Below are 23,338 nucleotides of genomic sequence, written 5' to 3' on the forward strand. Positions count from 1 at the left end.
CCCTTTCATTACTTAGTCAAACCACATCACACCACACATTGTCCTTAAACATTTCACTTCCAACACATCCACCTTCCTCCATACAACCCTATCTATAGCCCATGCCTCACAACCATTTAATATTGTTGGAACTACTATTCCTTCAAACATACCCACTTTTGCTCTCCAAGATAACTTTCTCTCTTTCCACACATTCTTCATCGCTCCCAGAAACTTCACCTCCTCCCCCACCCTGTGACTCGCTTCTGCTTCCATTCACTGCCAAGTCCACTCCCAAATATCTAAATCACTTCACTTCCTCCAATCTTTCTCCACTCAAACTTACATGCCAACTAATATGTCCCTCAACCCTGCTGAACCTTATAACCTTACTTTTATTCACATTCACTCTCAAGTTTTTCCTGTCACACACTCTTCTAAACTCAGTCACCAACTTCTGCAGTTTCTCACTCAAATCAGCAATTAACAACTGATTCACTTCCCAGGCCCTCTCATCCCCAAAAGACTGCATACTTGCCCCTCTCTCCAAAACTCTTGCATTCACCTCCCTAACCACCCAATCCATAAACAAATTAAACAACCATGGTGACATAATGCACCCCTGCCACAGACTGACCTTCTGTGAACCAATCACCTTCCTCTCTTCCATGGTGACATATGCACCCCTGCCACAAACTGACCTTCACTGTGAACCAATCACTTTTCTCTCTTCCATGGTGACATAATGCACCCCTGCCACAAACTGACCTTCACTGTGAACCAATCACTTTCCTCTCTTCCTATTCCTACACATGCCTCACACCTCTGATAAAAACCTCTTTGCTTTTTGCAGCTTTTTTCTACACCATATATTCTTAGACTTTCCACAAAGCATCTCTATCAACCCTATCATATATACTGTCACTGAAAGCTATTCTGATTTAGGATAATGTTGACTTGCAAATCCTTCTCACACACAGAATCCAGAAGCTCATTTACTCATAGATAATAATCATACTGAGAGAATCTTGCTTTTTTTCTATCCTCATCACTTTATTTTCTTGGGCTGAATTTCATCTGCCATGTTTCAGACCAAATTTGGAGTCTGTTAAGGTTCCATTGTAAGCTGATGCAATCATCTGCAAACACAACCAAGTAGGATTCCATATCTTCAGGCATATCATTAACATATCTTCAGGCATATCATTAACATCGATAAAAAAAGAGTAACGGTCCCACAACTGAACCCCTTGACACTCCTCTGGTCACTTAACCCGCTAGGAAAACACACCTCATTACATGCATATTTCATTCCCTCCCATTGATACAATCTTCTATCCATCCAAAGGGTTCTTGCCTTATCCCTGCCTGGTGACCCAGCTTCTAATCAAGCTCCCATGAACCAGATGAACAGTCTTCCCAGCCTTCCCTTTTGTCAAGGATTGAGCCCACTTTCCTGTACAACTCTATGAACTTAGTTACACATGACTTCCTTTCCCAAAAACCAAACTATCTCTCACTTAGAAAACCTCTCATCCATAGAAAATTATCCATTTGCTCTTTACTAATATTTTCCAGAACTGCACCCATTACAGTCATCAGTATGACCAGCCTGTAGTTCAGCACCTGTTCCCAGTTTCCTTTCTTATATAGAGGTACAATGTTTACACTTATCCATTCCTTCAGCACCTTGCCTCTTTCCAGTGATATTCTGAACAGTAATTCAAGTGGTTTTTCTAGCATATCTGCACACATCTTGAATACATATGGTGAAATTCATCTGGACCATGAGCCTTGTATGGGTCAAGTCCAACTGCCAATGTAAGCTTGTGACATGATTGCCAACCTTGGACCACCAATGTACCTATGTCCACAGTGCCAGGTATCCATCTTCAAAAAAGCACAACTCCATCTGATGCTCAAACTTCCCTCAGTGGTACCACATCTACTGCACATCACATCCATCCATAAAAAACTACTAAGACTACTGAAAATGCAGAAACCACTCACACAGTGACTCCTAAACCCCCACATCCCTACCACAAACATCCAACAAATGACAGCTCTAAATGCTGTCTTACTCTTCACAAATGAAACCTACTGCTCCGCAGAACCCTAGAGACAAATTAAACATCCTGCAACTCAACACATATAGCACCCGAAACAAAAACACAGAAGTACTCAACCAACTCTTAAAAAACAATATCTACATAGCCCTCATCCAAGAAACCAGACTTACATCCAGATCTTCCCTCCTACCTCTCTGTTGCTGGGGATATAGTGTATTCCACTGTGAAAACATTTTGGAGTTGTTATTCAGTTCCTTACATATCCTTTCATCATCATATACATTTTTCCTTCCAACTAGCTGCTCCTTATTTGACAATTGCCTCCTGATGAATTTATGAAAATGATTTGGATTGGTACCTGTCTTGTCCATGATATACTTTTCAAAGTTTTTGTTCCTTCTTTCTTATCCTGCTACACTCATTCCATGCACTCTTATACAGTACCTTTTAACTGGTGGTTGATTGGAGAGCTGTTTTTATCTTTGACACTGCATATTTCAAAGCTCATTTGCTTTATGACATTTCATTAAATCAGTCTTGCCTCATTCTTATCACTCCCACTTATTTGAGGTTTGAGGTACTCATGTCTCTCCTCCTTCACTGCAAATTTCACTGGACCTTTTACTGCAAAGCCCTGATTCCTGACTGATCACAACCTTTAAGTTCATAAAAGAGATAGGCAATGTGGACAGTACATAGTTCTTTAAAAGATGTAGGGAGAGAGAAACCAGAGGACATAACATGAAATCAAGTAGGAAACTTGTTGATAAGAAAGTAAAGAAATACTTCAGTAGTACAAGAGTGGTGGATGAATGGAACAGAATGACTGAGGACAAGGTTAATGCAGACAGCATATATAAATTTAAGAGGTTGAGTGATTAGAGACTTCAAGAGATAGAGTCCCATGAGTATAAACTTCCCTCTCCAAACAGTATAAATATGTACAAAATCATCCTTATTATATTGATTAAGAGGTTGAAAATTGGGAATGGAAAAGAAGTAATTATGAAAAGCTCAGAAAGAGAAATTAACTTTTGGCTTGAGCAGGGATATTTTCCAAGACATGAATGCAAAACTGGAGTATAATTTCCTGCCATTTTGACAAGAATGATAAAACTCTCACTTCATCACTATCCTCCCTTACCTGCCTCAGCCAATTCAACATGTCTGGCAATTAGCCTTTAGAAAAAGGTCCCTACAATTATTATCTAATCCAGCCAATGGTAAATGCTTCTCACATTTTAATTTGAGTTTAGGTTGTATCAAAATCATTTATGACCACTGATTTGTGCTCTGGAGCTGTGTATGTTGAATATTAGGCCAGGTTTACAGGTGTAGTCAACCTGATGCAATTAAATTTAATCACTTGTAACTGAATTGCTGTAGGTCAACACATAATACTTGAATCATGGTTAGTACTGTATTAAAAGGCATAAGTGGTGGTTAACACAGAAATTGCTTGCATTGCTTGTACCATATATTTCAAGAAAATAAATGATTGATATCTCAGTTTATCTTCATCTGCATTTTCTAACTATTCAGTGAACATCAATTGTGGCAGGTCTTCCCATAATTTGATTTTAGCATCTCTGCATAATCACTTGCTTTTTTATACTCCATGGGTGTGACTATATTGCCAATATGAATTTCTCTTTTTCATATAATATTACTCAAATATGCATGTTTATCCCCTGTATTGACTGCAACAGTACTGAACACAGGACATACGTGAGTTCCACACAAGGCAACAGAGTCGAGCACATGTAGACAGCACCATATGAAACAGTGGGAAGCATTCCAGTTCATGTGAGTTACTCAGGCCAGAGGTGACATGTCATGATTGAGTCACTAATTGCAGCATCAGAGTCACATATATAGATGTTGCTGCTGACCCGCTTGAATTATATGAAACATGAATCAGGTGACTTGACGTAAGTTGCACCAATCGCCTTATGTTTTGTATGTACATGTTCCTTATGTGTTTGATTTTCATTGAAACTGCATTTACAGTTTTCCCATGCCAATTTCCCATGCCACAACTCTGTTACTCTTAAAGTATTTCTAAACATTTTTTGGAAGTTTATTCTCACTTAGTTTCCCGGTCGTCTTTTTGACCCGCCATTTCTATTTTGGAAGAAGTGCTTCAAGTTAACTGTCAAACCCATCCAGAAACTTGCACACTGTAATCATGTCTCTCATACCCCTTCTCTCTTCCCATATGGGTAATTCCATGGGTGCTAGCTTCCCCTAGTCACCTAGGTCCCTAATTTCTGGTACAGTCTTTGCTGCCTCCTACTAGATGTTTTCCAAGAGATCAATGTGTTCCTTCAAGTGGGGTAACCAAACTGATGTTGTGTACTTTAGTCTGGGTCTAATATATACTGCAAGTACTTTTCTAAGTATGTCCAAACCCATGCTCTTACAGAAATTTCGATGCTTACCAGGAAGTAACTTACCTCCTTAACAGTTCTTCTGCTGTGATATGAAGATAGGTTGATTACTATGTCACCCCCTATTCTCAGTCCCCTGCATATTCATTCCTACAGTAGGTGCTCAACACGTGGTACTCATGACCAGCCCTTCTTATGGTATGTCTCATCTACATTAACTTACATTTAGTGAGGCTGAACTTCATTAGTCATGTATATGACAAAAACCGCAGCCTATTTAGATCTCTCTGAAAATTTCACAAATATTTTTGTTTTTTCACAGATGTGTAGACTCCTTACTTCCCTCATAATATCAACAGCTATTGATATATCTAGACAAGATTTCAGTTCTTCTGAAACAAAACCCAGGGTATCAAACACTGGCAGAGTAGGGCTTTAAGTAGTATTTACCCAGGGTATCAAACAGAGGCAGAGTAAGGGCATAAGTGGTATATATGAATGCATATGGATTACAGAAACACAATATAGAACTTAAGTTCAGAAACTGCACATAAGAAAGCAACCCAAATATTAATGAAATTGCTTAGACAGAATTTATTGTTCAGGTAGAATTTACAGAGATGAAATAACATAAGATATTTCATGAAAGACACAGTAGAAAAAGAAAAAGAGACTTGGAGGCCTGGCTTTCTAAGCAGGAGGTGAGCTAAATCTTCAGAAACTAATGATGATGGTCCAGTCATACAGTATATTATGAAGAGATTAAATGTAAAAAAAAAAATATGAACCTGATTTGATATTATTCGCCTTACTAGAAGGAGTCACTGAACTGGGATAATGAAAATGATAAATCAGGATGACAAGCCCTATATGAAGGTAGACAAGTTCTAATGATAGTAATTTTACTACAAAGAGACATGAAACATCTGACTTGGAACACCTGTTATGGGTAACAGAGACACAAACTCTTTGAATGTGTCCAGGAAAGCTTCTTCAACTAGTACTTTTGTAATGGGGAGAAAACCTTAATACTTATGGGCCCTGTATCTTAGATCTTTTGAACCATACAATCTTTAATGCTTACCTGTATTGTCTGCATGTACTGTTTCTGTTCTTAGCATGTTCCATTTATCTACAATTCTGTTACTCTATATGTTCCTTTTATCAACAGCTCTACAATTGTATGTGTTCCATTTATCTACAACTCTGCTATGGTATAAGTATTTCTTCACATCTTTCATCATCTGCCCCTCATTTAGTTTCTTGTTATGCCCTCTAAGCAATCAGGCATTTCCCATTTTCAGGAACTATTCCCAATGTACCACATCAAAACAATTTAGAGACTTTTAAGTTACTGCATTTCAGCATGGGTAATTTCAGAGCTGTCAACCTCTCACTCAAGCTTGGTTCCCTTGTTTCTGGTACAATCTTTGCCGCCAGCCTTAAGACCTTCTTCAGCAGATTTCCCTCGACTGAGATGATAAAACTTGTACTGCATACTCTAATTTGGATTTAATGAATGATGCAAATACTTTTTTGAACATATCCATACACCTGTACTTGAAGACAATTTTGATGTTGATGAAGGTATTTCTTCCATAACAAACCTCCTGATGTGATGTTCTTTGTGTAACATCAACCCCAAAGTCTATTTCACACACTGATGGCTGTAATTTTTTTCTTAAAAGATGGTAGTTAAAATCAGGGCTCTTTTCACTTTGTCCCATTGTCATCATCCTGCTTGTCTTTATGTTCCATATTATCAGCCATATATTTGATCACATCTGGAGCTTGTACAGGATTCTGAAGATTTTCATGATCCTGAGGATTACTACATGCAACATTTGAATGTTGTAAAAGGGCTAAAAATTAATAAAATTAGAAGGATGAGCAGAGGAGATTTGAAAAAAAAAACTGTAGGCAGAGCAAAATATACTGAGAAATAGTTCCATAAATTGCTAGTTAAAGAGCAAATGAACAGAGTGAAAAATTCTGAAAGAAAGAGCAAATAACCATACTGAAATGTTCTGAATGAAAGAGCAAATAGCCAGACTGAAATATTCTGATGACAGGTTTTTTGAACTGGAGAGAAATTACATTAACCGGTGAGTACTTCCTTCTGAAGTGTATTCACAAATGAAATTGAATGGGGAAGCAATGAAAATGAGAAACAAGAAGTAAGTAGGATATTGTCTGATGCTGATACATATAAATTATTTCCTTTTTAATTAAAAAATTCTGCAGAAATATTTCACAGACTGAAGATGCTAAAGTAACTGTTGGAAGAGGGATCCACGCCAAGAGATTAGATGAAAGCAGGTGTCACATTTACTACTCTCCTCTACAGCCTGTCCCATGAGCATTAGAGGTTCTCCAAGATATTTTCTAAGAAAATCAAGGTTAAGATCTTCCAGCACCTCAGCATTTCCGATGAGAAAGCATTTCACTATCCACTCAACCATGAGTGGAAGCCCACAAATTTCTGGCCCATCTTTGAGCACTCAGAGACCACTAAAGCAAGGATACTTTTAACTTACTCCTCCTGCCCAAATGACAGCTCAGAATTCTTTAGGATTACACTCTAACAAGATATTTACTACCAAGCTGGCATTTTCCATTCCATGGATTATCATCCTCTTCCTTTATCTTATATATTCATTATCTAGTTTAAGAGCATGTTGTGATGTCTGTTTCCTCTAGTACTGTTTAAGGACCATGGATCATACCCATTCATCTTACACATTCACATACATTTTTTCATTACTGGGAAATGATGGCCCACTCGTCATCTCTCAAATACTAATGCAAACTGGGGACATAGTCTTTAACCTTGGAACACAAGTGTACCTCTGTCAACAGAGCCAAATCACCAAAAAGCACTACTCCATCTGATGCTCCAACTCCCTTTAGTGGTACCACCTCCAATGCACATCACTTTCATCCCTTTTTTTTTTTTAAGACTGGAGCACTGGACATGCAGCAACCACTCACACAGTAACTTCTGAACCCCTTCATCCCCAGTGCAAACACCAAGCAAATGATAACACTAGATAATCAGCCTCATTCTCCACAAACAAACACTACTTCTCCACATAACCCCAGTGACAAACAAAACTCCCTGCACCTTAACACCATCAGCATCAGAATCAAACACACTGAAGTACCCAACCAACTCTGAGAACACAACATACACATAACCCTCATCCAAGAAACCATAATCACATCCAAATCTTCCCTTCCACCTTTCTACAACTATACAACCAAAAGGAATGACAAACAACATGAACACAGAGGACTCAAAACAAATTTTCACCAAACCATCCTATTCTCCAACATAACTGACAATACAAAGCAATTCACAGAGTGACAAAACCAAAGAAATACATTCACAAAATTCCACAGTACTGACTTCCACAAAAATCAACACCTACATACCTAACACTATGTGAATAAGAGCAAGGTTATTAGGTACAGTAGGGTTGAGGGTCAAGTCAATTGGGAGGTGAGTTTGAATGGAGAAAAACTGGAGGAAGTGAAGTGTTTTAGATATCTGGGAGTGGATCTGTCAGCGGATGGAACCATGGAAGCGGAAGTGGATCATAGGGTGGGGGAGGGGGCGAAAATTCTGGGAGCCTTGAAAAATGTGTGGAAGTCGAAAACATTATCCCGGAAAGCAAAAATGGGTATGTTTGAAGGAATAGTGGTTCCAACAATGTTGTATGGTTGCGAGGCGTGGGCTATGGATAGAGTTGTGCGCAGGAGGATGGATGTGCTGGAAATGAGATGTTTGAGGACAGTGTGTGGTGTGAGGTGGTTTGATCGAGTAAGTAACGTAAGGGTAAGAGAGATGTGTGGAAATAAAAAGAGCGTGGTTGAGAGAGCAGAAGAGGGTGTTTTGAAATGGTTTGGGCACATGGAGAGAATGAGTGAGGAAAGATTGACCAAGAGGATATATGTGTCGGAGGTGGAGGGAACGAGGAGAAGAGGGAGACCAAATTGGAGGTGGAAAGATGGAGTGAAAAGGATTTTGTGTGATCGGGGCCTGAACATGCAGGAGGGTGAAAGGAGGGCAAGAAATAGAGTGAATTGGAGCGATGTGGTATACAGGGGTTGACGTGCTGTCAGTGGATTGAATCAAGGCATGTGAAGCGTCCGGGGTAAACCATGGAAAGCTGTGTAGGTATGTATATTTGCGTGTGTGGACGTGTGTATGTACATGTGTATGGGGGGGGGTTGGGCCATTTCTTTCGCCTGTTTCCTTGCGCTACCTCGCAAACGCGGGAGACAGCGACAAAGTATAAAAAAAAAAAAAAAAAAAAAAAACATACCTAACACTTATCTCCATATGTGAACTACTACAACTACTGTAGGTGAACTGCATTCCCAAGGCAAATACAAGTCACAATTTCCCATACATTCACTAGACATCACTACAATCCTACATACAACATTTCAACATATCCTAAGACCCTTTGTGTCCAAGATGCAACTACCATGATGAAGACAACAAGAACTAAATTCTCAATTGCCCTACACTCTCTGCACATAGATCCACACACTACATCATCACACTTTATGACATATGCTCTCAACCACTGTATGTGACCAGGTTCCCGAATGCTGTAGGAGCCTCATAAAGACAAAAGGGACTCCTGAGGCAGGAAGTAAGAGTATGTGTGTGTGTGCGTATATATATATATATATATATATATATATATATATATATATATATATATATATATATATATATATATATATTTTTTTTTATTATACTTTGTCGCTGTCTCCCGCGTTTGCGAGGTAGCGCAAGGAAACAGACGAAAGAAATGGCCCAACCCCCCCCCCCCATACACATGTATATACATACGTCCACACACGCAAATATACATACCTACACAGCTTTCCATGGTTTACCCCAGACGCTTCACATGCCTTGATTCAATCCACTGACAGCACGTCAACCCCGGTATACCACATCGCTCCAATTCACTCTATTCCTTGCCCTCCTTTCACCCTCCTGCATGTTCAGGCCCCGATCACACAAAATCTTTTTCACTCCATCTTTCCACCTCCAATTTGGTCTTCCCTCTTCTCCTCGTTCCCTCCACCTCCGACACATATATCCTCTTGGTCAATCTTTCCTCACTCATTCTCTCCATGTGCCCAAACCACTTCAAAACACCCTCTTCTGCTCTCTCAACCACACTCTTTTTATTTCCACACATCTCTCTTACCCTTACGTTACTCACTCAATCAAGCCACCTCACACCACACATTGTCCTCAAACATCTCATTTCCAGCACATCCATCCTCCTGCGCACAACTCTATCCATAGCCCACGCCTCGCAACCATACAACATTGTTGGAACCACTATTCCTTCAAACATACCCATTTTTGCTTTCCGAGATAATGGTCTCGACTTCCACACATTCTTCAAGGCCCCCAGAATTTTCACCCCCTCCCCCACCCTATGATCCACTTCCGCTTCCATGGTTCCATCCGCTGCCAGATCCACTCCCAGATATCTAAAAACACTTCACTTCCTCCAGTTTTTCTCCATTCAAACTCACCTCCCAATTGACTTGACCCTCAACCCTACTGTACCTAATAACCTTGCTCTTATTCACATTTACTCTTAACTTTCTTCTTCCACACACTTTACCAAACTCAGTCACCAGCTTCTGCAGTTTCTCACATGAATCAGCCACCAGTGCTGTATCATCAGCAAACAACAACTGACTCACTTCCCAAGCTCTCTCATCCCCAACAGACTTCATACTTGCCCCTCTTTCCAAAACTCTTGCATTTACCTCCCTAATATATATATATATCTTTTCTTTCTTTCAAACTATTCGCCATTTCCCGCATTAGCGAGGTAGTGTTAAGAACAGAGGACTGGGCCTTGAGGGAATACCCTCACCTGGCCCAATTCTGTTCCTTCTTTTGGAAAATTAAAAAAAAAAAAAAACGAGAGGGGAGGATTTCCAGCCCCCCGCTCCCTCCCCTTTTAGTCGCCTTCTACGACACGCAGGGAATACGTGGGAAGTATTCTTTCTCCCCTATCCCCAGGGATAATATATATATTTTTTTTTTTTTTTTTTTTTTTTTTTATACTTTGTCGGTCTCCTGCGTTTGCGAGGTAGCGCAAGGAAACAGACGAAAGATATGGCCCAACCCCCCCCCATTCACATGTATATACATACGTCCACACACGCAAATAGACATACCTACACAGCTTTCCATGGTTTACCCCAGACGCTTCACATGCCTTGATTCAATCCACTGACAGCACGTCAACCCCGGTATACCACATCGCTCCAATTCACTCTATTCCTTGCCCTCCTTTCACCCTCCTGCATGTTCAGGCCCCGATCACACAAAATCTTTTTAACTCCATCTTTCCACCTCCAATTTGGTCTCCCTCTTCTCCTCGTTCCCTCCACCTCCGACACATATATCCTCTCAGTCAATCTTTCCTCACTCATTCTCTCCATGTGCCCAAACCACTTCAAAACACCCTCTTCTGCTCTCTCAACCACGCTCTTTTTATTTCCACACATCTCTCTTACCCTTACGTTACTCGATCAAACCACCTCACACCACACATTGTCCTCAAACATCTCATTTCCAGCACATCCATCCTCCTGCGCACAACTCTATCCATAGCCCACGCCTTGCAACCATACAACATTGTTGGAACCACTATTCCTTCAAACATACCCACTTTTGCTTTCCGAGATAATGTTCTCGACTTCCACACATTCTTCAAGGCCCCCAGAATTTTCGCCCCCTCCCCCACCCTATGATCCACTTCCGCTTCCATGGTTCCATCCGCTGCCAGATCCACTCCCAGATATCTAAAAAAAACACCTCACTTCCTCCAGTTTTTCTCCATTCAAACTCACCTCCCAATTGACTTGACCCTCAACCCTACTGTACCTAATAACCTTGCTCTTATTCACATTTACTCTTAACTTTCTTCTTCCACACACTTTACCAAACTCAGTCACCATATATATATATATATATATATATATATATATATATATATATATATATATATATATATATATATATATATTATATATATTAATTCTGCTTTGTCGCTGTCTCCCGCGTTAGTGAGGTAGCACAAGGAAACAGACAAAAGAATGGCCCAACCCACCCACATACAAATGTATATACATACACATCCACACACACAAATATACATACCTATACATCTCAATCTACACATATATATACACACACAGACATATACATATATACACATGTACATAATTCATACTGTCTGCCTTCATTTATTCCCATCGCCACCTCGCCACACATGGAATAACAACCCCCTCCCCCCTCATGTGATTCGGGTGAGAAACTGCAGAAGCTGGGGGCTGAGTTTGGTAAAGTGTGTGAAAGAAGAAAGCTGAGAGTAAATGTGAATGAGAGTAAGGCTATTAGGTACAGTAGGGTTGAGGGACAAGTCAATTATCTTTTTCATTATACTTTGTTGCTGTCTCCCGCGTTAGCGAGGTAGCCCAAGGAAACAGACGAAAGTATGGGCCAACCCACCCACATACACATCTATATATATACACGTCCACACATGCACATATACATACCTATACATCTCAACGTATACAAATATATACACATACAGATATATACATATATACACATGTACATAATTCATACTGTCTGCCCTCATTCATTCCTGTCGTCACCCCCACCACACATGAAATGAAAAACCCCCTCCCCCACATGTGTGCTAGGTAGTGCTAGGAAAAGACAACAAAGGTCACATTCATTCACACTCGGTCTCTAGCTGTCATGTATAATGCACCGAAACAACAGCCCCCTTTCCACAACCAGGCCCCCCAAAAAATTTTCCATGGTTTACCCCAGACACTTCAAATGCCCTGATTCAATCCACTGACAGCACGTCGACCCCGGTATACCACATCGTTCCAATTTACTCTATATCTTGCAAGCCTTTCACCCTCCTGCATGTTCAGGCCTCGATCACTCAAAATCTTTTTCACTCCATCTCTCCACCTCCAATTTGGTCTCCCACTTCTCCTCATTCCCTCCACCTCTGACACATATATCCTCTTGGTCAATCTTTCCTAACTAATTCTCTCCTGTGGCCAAACCATTTCAATACACCCTCATCTGCTCACTCAACCACACTCTTTTTATTACCACACATCTCTCTCACCCTTACATTACTTACTCGGTCAAACCACCTCACACCATATATTGTTCTCAAACATCTCATTTCCAGCACATCCACCCTCCTGCACACAACGCTATCCATAGCCCACGCGTCACAACCATATAACATTGTTGGAACCAATATTCCTTCAAACATACCCATTTTTGCTTTCCAAGATAACGTTCTTGACTTCCACACATTTTTCAATGCTCCCAGAACCTTCGCGCTCTCTCCCACCCTATGATTCACTTCCGCTTCCATGGTTGCACCCGCTGCCAAATCCACTCCCAGATATCTAAAACACTTCATTTCCTCCAGTTTTTCTCCATTCAAACTTACCTCCCAATTGACTTGTCCCTCAACCCTACTGTACCTAATAACCTCACTCTCATTCACATTTATTCTCAGCTTTCTTCTTTCACACACTTTACCAAACTCAGTCACCAGCTTCTGCAGTTTCTCACATGAATCAGCCCCAGCGCTGTATCATCAGCAAACAACAACTAACTCACTTCCCAAGCTCTCTCATCCACAACAAATTGCATACTTTGCCCCTCTTTCCAAAACTCTTGCATTCACCTCCCTAACAACCCCATCCATAAACAAATTAAACAACCATGGAGATATCACACACCCCTGCAGCAAACCAACGTTCAATGAGAACCAATCACTTTCCTCTCTTCCTACATGTACATATAACTTACATCCTCAATAAAAACTTTTCACTGCTTCTAACAACTTGCCTTCCACACCATATATTCTTAATACCTTCCACAGAGCATCTCTATCAACTCTATCATATGCCTTCTCCAGATCTATAAATGCTACATACAAATCCATTTCCTTTTCTAGGTATATCTCGCATACATTCTTCAAAGCAAACACCTGATCCACTCATCCTCTACCACTTCTGAAACTACACTGCTCTTCCCCAATCTGATGCTCTGTACATGCCTTCACCCTCTCAATCAATACCCTCCCATATACTTTCCCACGAATACTCAACAAACTTATGCCTCTTTAATTTGAGTACTCACTTTTATCCCCTTTGCCTTTATACAATGGCACTATGCAAGCATTCTACCAATCCTCAGGCACCTCAACATGAGTCATACATACATTGAATAACCTCACCAACCAGTCAACAATACAGTCACCCCCTTTCTTAATAAGTTCCACTGCAATACCATCCAAACCCGCTGCCTTGTCGGCTTTCATCTTCCGCAAAGCTTTTACTACTTCTTCTCTATTTACCAAATCATTCTCCCTAACCCTCTCTCTCTGCACACTACCTCGACCAAAACACCCTATATCTGCCACTCTATCATCAAACACATTCAACAAACCTTTAAAATACTCACTCCATCTCGCATCACAACTACTTGTTATCACCTCCCCATTAGCCCCCCTTCATTGAAGTTCCCATTTGCCCCCTAGTCTTACGCACTTTATTTACCTCCTTCCAAAACATCTTTTTATTCTCCCTAAAATTACATGATACCCTCTCACCTCAACTCTCATTTGCCCTCTTTTTCACCTCTTGCACCTTTCTCTTGACCTCCTGCCTCTTTCTTTTATACATTTCAAACTCATTTACATTATTTCCCTGCAAAAATTGTCCAATTGCCTCTCCCTTCTCTTTCACTTATAATCTTACTTCTTCATCCCACCACTCACTAAATTTTCTAATCTGCCCACCTCCCACGCTTCTCATGCCACAAGCATCTTTTGCACAAGCCATCACTGCTTCCCTAAATACATCCCATTCCTCCCCCACTCCCCTTACCTCCTTTATTCTCACCTTTTTCCATTCTGTACTCATTCTCTCCTGGTACTTCCTCACACAAGTCTCCTTCCCAAGCTCACTCACCCTCACCACTTTCTTCACTCCAACATTCTCTCTTCTTTTCTGAAAACCCCTACAAATCTTCACCTTCGCCTCCACAAGATAATGATCAGACATCCCTCCCGTTGCACCTCTCAGCACATTAACATCCAAAAGTTTCTCTTTCACAAGCCTATCAATTAACATGTAATCCAATAACGCTCTCTGGCCATCTCTCCTACTTACATACGTATACTTATGTATATCTCTCTTTTTAAACCAGGTATTCCCAATCACCAGTTCTTTTTCAGCACATAAATCTACAAGCTCTTCACCATTTCCAATTACAACACTTAACACCCCAAGTATACCAATTATTCCCTTAACTGCCACATTACTCACCTTTGCATCCAAATCACCGATCACTATAACCTGTTCTCACACATCAACACTACTAACACACTCACTCAGCTGCTCCCAAAACAATTGCCTCTCATGATCTTTCTTCTCACGCCCAGGCACATATGCACCAATAATCACCCATCTCTCTCCATCCACTTTCACTTTTACCCATATCACTCTAGAGTTTACTTTCTTATACTGTATCACATACTTCCACCACACCTGTATCAGGAGTAGTGCTACTCCTTCCCTTGCTCTCGTCCTCTCACCAACCCCTGACTTTACTCACAAGACATTCCCAAACCACTCTTCCCCTTTACCCTTGAGCTTCATTTCACTCAGAGCCAAAACATCCAGGTTCCTTTCCTCAAACATACTACCTATCTCTCCTTTTTTCTCATCTTGGTTACATCCAAATTCATTTAGACACTCCAATCTGAGCCTTCGAGGAGGATGAGCACTCCCCGCATGACTCCTTCTTCTGTTTCCCCTTACAGGAAATCAAAGTACAAGGAGGGGAGGGTTTCTAGCCTCCCACTCCCATCCTCTTTAGTCATCTTCTATGACACGTCAGGAATGCGTGGGAACTATTCTTTCTCCCCATCCCCTATATATATATATATATATATATATATATATATATATATATTTCTTTTTTTTTTTTTTTTTTTTTTTTTTATATATATATATATATATATATATATATATATATATATATATTTTTTTTTTTTTTTGCTTTGTCACTGTCTCCCGCGTTTGCGAGGTAACGCAAGGAAACAGACGAAAGAAATGGCCCAACCCACCCCCATATACATGTATATACATACGTCCACACACGCAAATATACATACCTACACAGCTTTCCATGGTTTACCCCAGACGCTTCACATGCCCTGATTCAATCCACTGACAGCACGTCAACACTGGTATACCACATCGCTCCAATTCACTCTATTCCTTGCCCTCCTTTCACCCTCCTGCATGTTCAGGCCCCGATCACACAAAATCTTTTTCACTCCATCTTTCCACCTCCAATTTGGTCTCCTTCTTCTCCTCGTTCCCTCCACCTCCGACACATATATCCTCTTGGTCAATCTTTCCTCACTCATTCTCTCCATGTGCCCAAACCATTTCAAAAAACCCTCTTCTGCTCTCTCAACCACACTCTTTTTATTTCCACACATCTCTCTTACCCTTATGTTACTAACTCGATCAAACCACCTCACACCACACATTGTCCTCAAACATCTCATTTCCAGCACATCCATCCTCCTGAGCACCACTCCATCCATAGCCCACGCCTCGCAACCATACAACATTGTTGGAACCACTATTCCTTCAAACATAACCATTTTTGCTTTCCGAGATAATGTTCTCGACTTCCACACATTCTTCAAGGCTCCCAGAATTTTCGCCCCCTCCCCCATCCTATGATCCACTTCCGCTTCCATGGTTCCATCCGCTGCCAGATCCACTCCCAGATATCTAAAACACTTTACTTCCTCCAGTTTTTCTCCATTCAAACTCACCTCCCAATTGACTTGACCCTCAACCCTACTGTACCTAATAACCTTGCTCTTATTCACATTTACTCTTAACTATCTTCTTTCACACACTTTACCAAACTCAGTCACCAGCTTCTGCAGTTTCTCACATGAATCAGCCACCAGCGCTGTATCATCAGCGAACAACAACTGACTCACTTCCCAAGCTCTCTCATCCCCAACAGACTTCATACTTGCCCCTCTTTCCAAAACTCTTGCATTCACCTCCCTAACAAACCCATCCATAAACAAATTAAACAACCATGGAGACATCACACACCCCTGCCACAAACCTACATTCACTGAGAACCAATCACTTTCCTCTCTTCCTACACGTACACATGCCTTACATCCTCGATAAAAACTTTTCACTGCTTCTAACAACTTGCCTCCCACACCATATATTCTTAATACCTTCCACAGAGCATCTCTATCAACTCTATCATATGCCTTCTCCAGATCCATAAATGCTACATACAAATCCATTTCCTTTTCTAAGTATTTCTCACATACATTCTTCAAAGCAAACACCTGATCCACACATCCTCTACCACTTCTGAAACCACACTGCTCTTCCCCAATCTGATGCTCTGTACATGCCTTCACCCTCTCAATCAATATCCTCCCATATAATTTGCCAGGAATACTCAACAAACTTATACCTCTGTAATTTGAGCACTCACTCTTATCCCCTTTGCCTTTGTACAATGGCACTATGCACGCATTCCGCCAATCCTCAGGCACCTCACCATGAGTCATACATACATTAAATAACCTTACCAACCAGTCAACAATACAGTCACCCCCTTTTTTAATAAATTCCACTGCAATACCATCCAAACCTACTGCCTTGCCGGCTTTCATCTTCCGCAAAGCTTTTACTACCTCTTCTCTGTTTACCAAATCATTTTCCCTAACCCTCGCACTTTGCACACCACCTCGACCATATATATATATATATATATATATATGGGAGTATGTGATAGAGTGTAAGAAAGTAAATTCTCGATTAATATGGGTAAAACTGAAAGTTGATGGAGAGAGGTGGGTGATTATTGGTGCATATGCACCTGGGCATGAGAAGAAAGATCAAGAGAGGCAAGTGTTTTGGGAGCAGCTGAATGAGTGTGTTAGTGGTTTTGATGCACGAGACCGGGTTATAGTGATGGGTGATTTGAATGCAAAGGTGAGTAATGTGGCAGTTGAGGGAATAATTGGTATACATGGGGTGTTCAGTGTTGTAAATGGAAATGGTGAAGATCTTGTAGATTTATGTGCTGAAAAAGGACTGATGATTGGGAATACCTGGTTTAAAAAGCGAGATATACGTAAGTATACTTATGTAAGTAGGAGAGATGGCCAGAGAGCGTTATTGGATTACGTGTTAATTGACAGGCGTGCGAAAGAGAGACTTTTGGATGTTAATGTGCTGAGAGGTGCAACTGGAGGGATGTCTGATCATTATCTTGTGGAGGCTAAGGTGAAGATTTGTATGGGTTTTCAGAAAAGAAGAGTGAATGTTGGGGTGAAGAGGGTGGTGAGAGTAAGTGAGCTTGGGAAGGAGACCTGTGTGAGGAAGTACCAGGAGAGACTGAGTACAGAATGGAAAAAGGTGAGAACAATGGAAGCAAGAGGAGTGGGGGAGGAATGGGATGTATTTAGGGAATCAGTGATGGAGTGCACAAAAGATGCTTGTGGCATGAGAAGAGTGGGAGGTGGGTTCATTAGAAAGGGTAGTGAGTGGTGGGATGAAGAAGTAAGAGTATTAGTGAAAGAGAAGAGAGAGGCATTTGGACGATTTTTGCAGGGAAAAAATGCAATTCAGTGGGAGATGTATAAAAGAAAGAGACAGGAGGTCAAGAGAAAGGTGCAAGAGGTGAAAATAAGGGCAAATGAGAGTTGGGGTGAGAGAGTATCATTAAATTTTAGGGAGAATAAAAAGATGTTCTGGAAGGAGGTAAATAAAGTGTGTAAGACAAGGGAGCAAATGGGAACTTCAGTGAAGGGCGCAAATGGGGAGGTGATAACAAGTAGTGGTGATGTGAGAAGGAGATGGAGTGAGTATTTTGAAGGTTTGTTGAATGTGTTTGATGATAGAGTGGCAGATATAGGGTGTTTTGGTCGAGGTGGTGTGCAAAGTGAGAGGGTTAGGGAAAATGATTTGGTAAACAGAGAAGAGGTAGTGAAAGCTTTGCGGAAGATGAAAGCCGGCAAGGCAGCAGGTTTGGATGGCTATTGCAGTGGAATTTATTAAAAAAGGGGGTGACTGTATTGTTGACTGGTTGGTAAGGTTATTTAATGTATGTATGACTCATGGTGAGGTGCCTGAGGATTGGCGGAATGCGTGCATAGTGCCATTGTACAAAGGCAAAGGGGATAAGAGTGAGTGCTCAAATTACAGAGGTATAAGTTTGTTGAGTATTCCTGGTAAATTATATGGGAGGGTATTGATTGAGAGGGTGAAGGCATGTACAGAGCATCAGATTGGGGAAGAGCAGTGTGGTTTCAGAAGTGGTAGAGGATGTGTGGATCAGGTGTTTGCTTTGAAGAATGTATGTGAGAAATACTTAGAAAAGCAAATGGATTTGTATGTAGCATTTATGGATCTGGAGAAGGCATATGATAGAGTTGATAGAGATGCTCTGTGGAAGGTATTAAGAATATATGGTGTGGGAGGCAAGTTGTTAGAAGCAGTGAAAAGTTTTTATCGAGGATGTAAGGCATGTGTACGTGTAGGAAGAGAGGAAAGTGATTGGTTCTCAGTGAATGTAGGTTTGCGGCAGGGGTGTGTGATGTCTCCATGGTTGTTTAATTTGTTTATGGATGGGGTTGTTAGGGAGGTAAATGCAAGAGTTTTGGAAAGAGGGGCAAGTATGAAGTCTGTTGGGGATGAGAGAGCTTGGGAAGTGAGTCAGTTGTTGTTCGCTGATGATACAGCACTGGTGGCTGATTCATGTGAGAAACTGCAGAAGCTGGTGACTGAGTTTGGTAAAGTGTGTGGAAGAAGAAGTTAAGAGTAAATGTGAATAAGAGCAAGGTTATTAGGTACAGTAGGGTTGAGGGTCAAGTCAATTGGGAGGTGAGTTTGAATGGAGAAAAACTGGAGGAAGTGAAGTGTTTTAGATATCTGGGAGTGGATCTGGCAGCGGATGGAACCATGGAAGCGGAAGTGGATCATAGGGTGGGGGAGGGGGCGAAAATTCTGGGGGCCTTGAAGAATGTGTGGAAGTCGAGAACATTATCTCGGAAAGCAAAAATGGGTATGTTTGAAGGAATAGTGGTTCCAACAATGATGTATGGTTGCGAGGCATGGGCTATGGATAGAGTTGTGCGCAGGAGGATGGATGTGCTGGAAATGAGATGTTTGAGGACAATGTGTGGTGTGAGGTGGTTTGATCGAGTGAGTAACGTAAGGGTAAGAGAGATGTGTGGAAATAAAAAGAGCGTGGTTGAGAGAGCAGAAGAGGGTGTTTTGAAGTGGTTTGGGCACATGGAGAGAATGAGTGAGGAAAGATTGACCAAGAGGATATATGTGTCGGAGGTGGAGGGAACGAGGAGAAGAGGGAGACCAAATTGGAGGTGGAAAGATGATGTGAAAAAGATTTTGTGTGATCGGGGCCTGAACATGCAGGAGGGTGAAAGGAGGGCAAGGAATAGAGTGAATTGGAGCGATGTGGTATACCGGGGTTGACGTGCTGTCAGTGGATTGAATAAAGGCATGTGAAGCGTCTGGGGTAAACCATGGAAAGCTGTGTAGGTATGTATATTTGCGTGTGTGGACTTATGTATATACATGTGTATGGGGGGGGGGTTGGGCCATTTATTTCGTCTGTTTCCTTGTGCTACCTCGCAAACGCGGGAGACAGCGACAAAGTATATAAAAAAAAAAAAAAAAAAAAATATATATATATATATATATATATTTTTTTTTTTTTTTTTTTTTTTTTTTTTTTTTATACTTTGTCGCTGTCTCCCGCGTTTGCGAGGTAGCGCAAGGAAACAGACGAAAGAAGTGGCCCAACCCCCCCCCATACACATGTACATACACACGTCCACACACGCAAAATATACATACCTACACAGCTTTCCATGGTTTACCCCAGACGCTTCACATGCCTTGATTCAATCCACTGACAGCACGTCAACCCCTGTATACCACATGACTCCAATTCACTCTATTCCTTGCCCTCCTTTCACCCTCCTGCATGTTCAGGCCCCGATCACACAAAATCTTTTTCACATCATCTTTCCACCTCCAATTTGGTCTCCCTCTTCTCCTCGTTCCCTCCACCTCCGACACATATATCCTCTTGGATATATATATATATATATATATATATATATATATATATATATATATATATATATATATATACATATATATATATATATATATATATATATATATATATATATATATATATATATATATATATATATATATATATATCTTTCTTCTCATGCCCAGGTGCATATGCACCAATAATCACCCATCTCTCTCCATCAACTTTCAGTTTTACCCATATTAATCGAGAATTTACTTTCTTACATTCTATCACATACTCCCACAACGCCTGTTTCAGGAGTACTGCTACTCCTTCACTTGCTCTTGTCCTCTCACTAACCCCTGACTTCACTCCCAAGACATTCCCAAACCACTCTTCCCCTTTACCCTTGAGCTTCGTTTCACTCAGAGCCAAAACATCCAGGTTCCTTTCCTCAAACATACTACCTATCTCTCCTTTTTTCACATCTTGGTTACATCCACACACATTTAGACACGCCAGTCTGAGCCTTCGAGGAGGATGAGCACTCCCCGCGTGAATCCTTCTTCTGTTTCCCATTTTAGAAAGTTAAAAAAATACAAGGAGGGGAGGATTTCTGGCCCCTCGCTCCCGTCCCCTCTAGTCACCTTCTACGACACGTGAGGAATGAGTGGGAAGTATTCTTTCACCCCTATCCCCAGTGATAATATATATATATATATATATATATATATATATATATATATATATATATATATATATATATATATATATATATATTTTTTTTTTTTTTTTTTTTTTTTATACTTTGTCGCTGTCTCCCGCGTTTGCGAGGTAGCGCAAGGAAACAGACGAAAGAAATGGCCCAACCCCCCCCCATACACATGTACATACACACGTCCACACACGCAATATACATACCTACACAGCTTTCCATGGTTTACCCCAGACGCTTCACATGCCTTGATTCAATCCACTGACAGCACGTCAACCCCTGTATACCACATCGCTCCAATTCACTCTATTCCTTGCCCTCCTTTCACCCTCCTGCATGTTCAGGCCCCGATCACACAAAATCCTTTTCACTCCATCTTTCCACCTCCAATTTGGTCTCCCTCTTCTCCTCGTTCCCTCCACCTCCGACACATATATTCTCTTGGTCAATCTTTCCTCACTCATTCTCTCCATGTGCCCGAACCATTTCAAAACACCCTCTTCTGCTCTCTCAACCACGCTCTTTTTATTTCCATACATCTCTCTTACCCTTACGTTACTTACTCGATCAAACCACCTCACACCACACATTGTCCTCAAACATCTCATTTCCAGCACATCCATCCTCCTGCGCACAACTCTATCCATAGCCCATGCCTCGCAACCATACAACATTGTTGGAACCACTATTCTTTCAAACATACCCATTTTTGCTTTCCGAGATAATGTTCTCGACTTCCACACATTCTTCAAGGCTCCCAGAATTTTCGCCCCCCCCCCCCACCCTATGATCCACTTCCGCTTCCATGGTTCCATCCGCTGCCAGATCCACTCCCAGATATCTAATACACTTCACTTCCTCCAGTTTTTCTCCATTCAAACTCACCTCCCAATTGACGACCCTCAACCCTACTGTACCTAATAACCTTGCTCTTATTCACATTTACTCTTAACTTTCTTCTTTCCCACACTTTACCAAACTCAGTCACCAGCTTCTGCAGTTTTTCACATGAATCAGCCACCAACGCTGTATCATCAGCGAACAACAACTGACTCACTTCCCAAGCTCTCTCATCCCCAACAGACTTCATACTTGCCCCTCTTTCCAAAACTCTTGCATTCACCTCCCTAACAACCCCATCCATAAACAAATTAAACAACCATGGAGACATCACACACCCCTGCCGCAAACCTACATTCACTGAGAACCAATCACTTTCCTCTCTTCCTACACATACACATGCCTTACATCCTCGATAAAAACATTTCACTACTTCTAACAACTTGCCTCCCACACCATATATTCGTAATACCTTCCACAGAGCATCTCTATCAACTCTATCATATGCCTTCTCCAGATCCATAAATGCTACATACAAATCCATTTGCTTTTCTAAGTATTTCACATATACATTCTTCAAAGCAAACACCTGATCCACACATCCTCTACCACTTCTGAAACCACACTGCTCTTCCCCAATCTGATGCTCTGTACATGCCTTCACCCTCTCAATCAATATCCTCCCATATAATATACCAGGAATACTCAACAAACTTATACCTCTGTAATTTGAGCACTCACTCTTATCCCCTTTGCCTTTGTACAATGGCACTATGGCACTGTGGCGAATAGTATGAAAGAAAGATACATATACATATATATATATATATATATATATATATATATATATATATATATATATATATATATATATATATATAAGGGCAAATGAGAGTTGGGGTGAGAGAGTATCATTAAATTTTAGGGAGAATAAAAAGATGTTCTGGAAGGAGGTAAATAAAGTGCGTAAGACAAGGGAGCAAATGGGAACTTCAGTGAAGGGCGCAAATGGGGAGGTGATAACGAGTAGTGGTGATGTGAGAAGGAGATGGAGTGAGTATTTTGAAGGTTTGCTGAATGTGTTTGATGATAGAGTGGC

The 23,338-nt window shown here is 41.0% G+C and overlaps 1 protein-coding gene and 1 long non-coding RNA gene across 28 annotated transcripts in view; one reads left to right on the top strand and one right to left on the bottom strand.

Moving 5' to 3' along the window:
* Ndae1 (Na[+]-driven anion exchanger 1) overlaps positions 1 to 23,338 on the top strand; it is a 680,061-nt gene that overhangs the window by 566,411 nt on the left and 90,312 nt on the right. For 2 of the 25 annotated variants that reach the window (XM_071683697.1, XM_071683725.1), the window contains one exon: positions 3,770 to 3,844. The exons of the other annotated variants lie outside the window; for them this stretch is intronic. In XM_071683697.1, the coding sequence (XP_071539798.1) occupies positions 3,770 to 3,829 (60 nt within the window). In that variant the 3' untranslated portion in view covers positions 3,830 to 3,844. Of the gene's footprint in view, positions 1 to 3,769; positions 3,845 to 23,338 lie in introns of those variants that run through there. 25 annotated transcript variants of the gene reach the window in all.
* LOC139760463 (uncharacterized) overlaps positions 1 to 23,338 on the bottom strand; it is a 162,884-nt gene that overhangs the window by 86,843 nt on the left and 52,703 nt on the right. The gene's annotated exons all lie outside the window — the stretch shown is intronic.

The sequence above is a fragment of the Panulirus ornatus genome, chromosome 37 (assembly GCF_036320965.1).
Source record: "Panulirus ornatus isolate Po-2019 chromosome 37, ASM3632096v1, whole genome shotgun sequence".
In the NCBI taxonomy this organism is placed as follows: domain Eukaryota; kingdom Metazoa; phylum Arthropoda; class Malacostraca; order Decapoda; family Palinuridae; genus Panulirus; species Panulirus ornatus.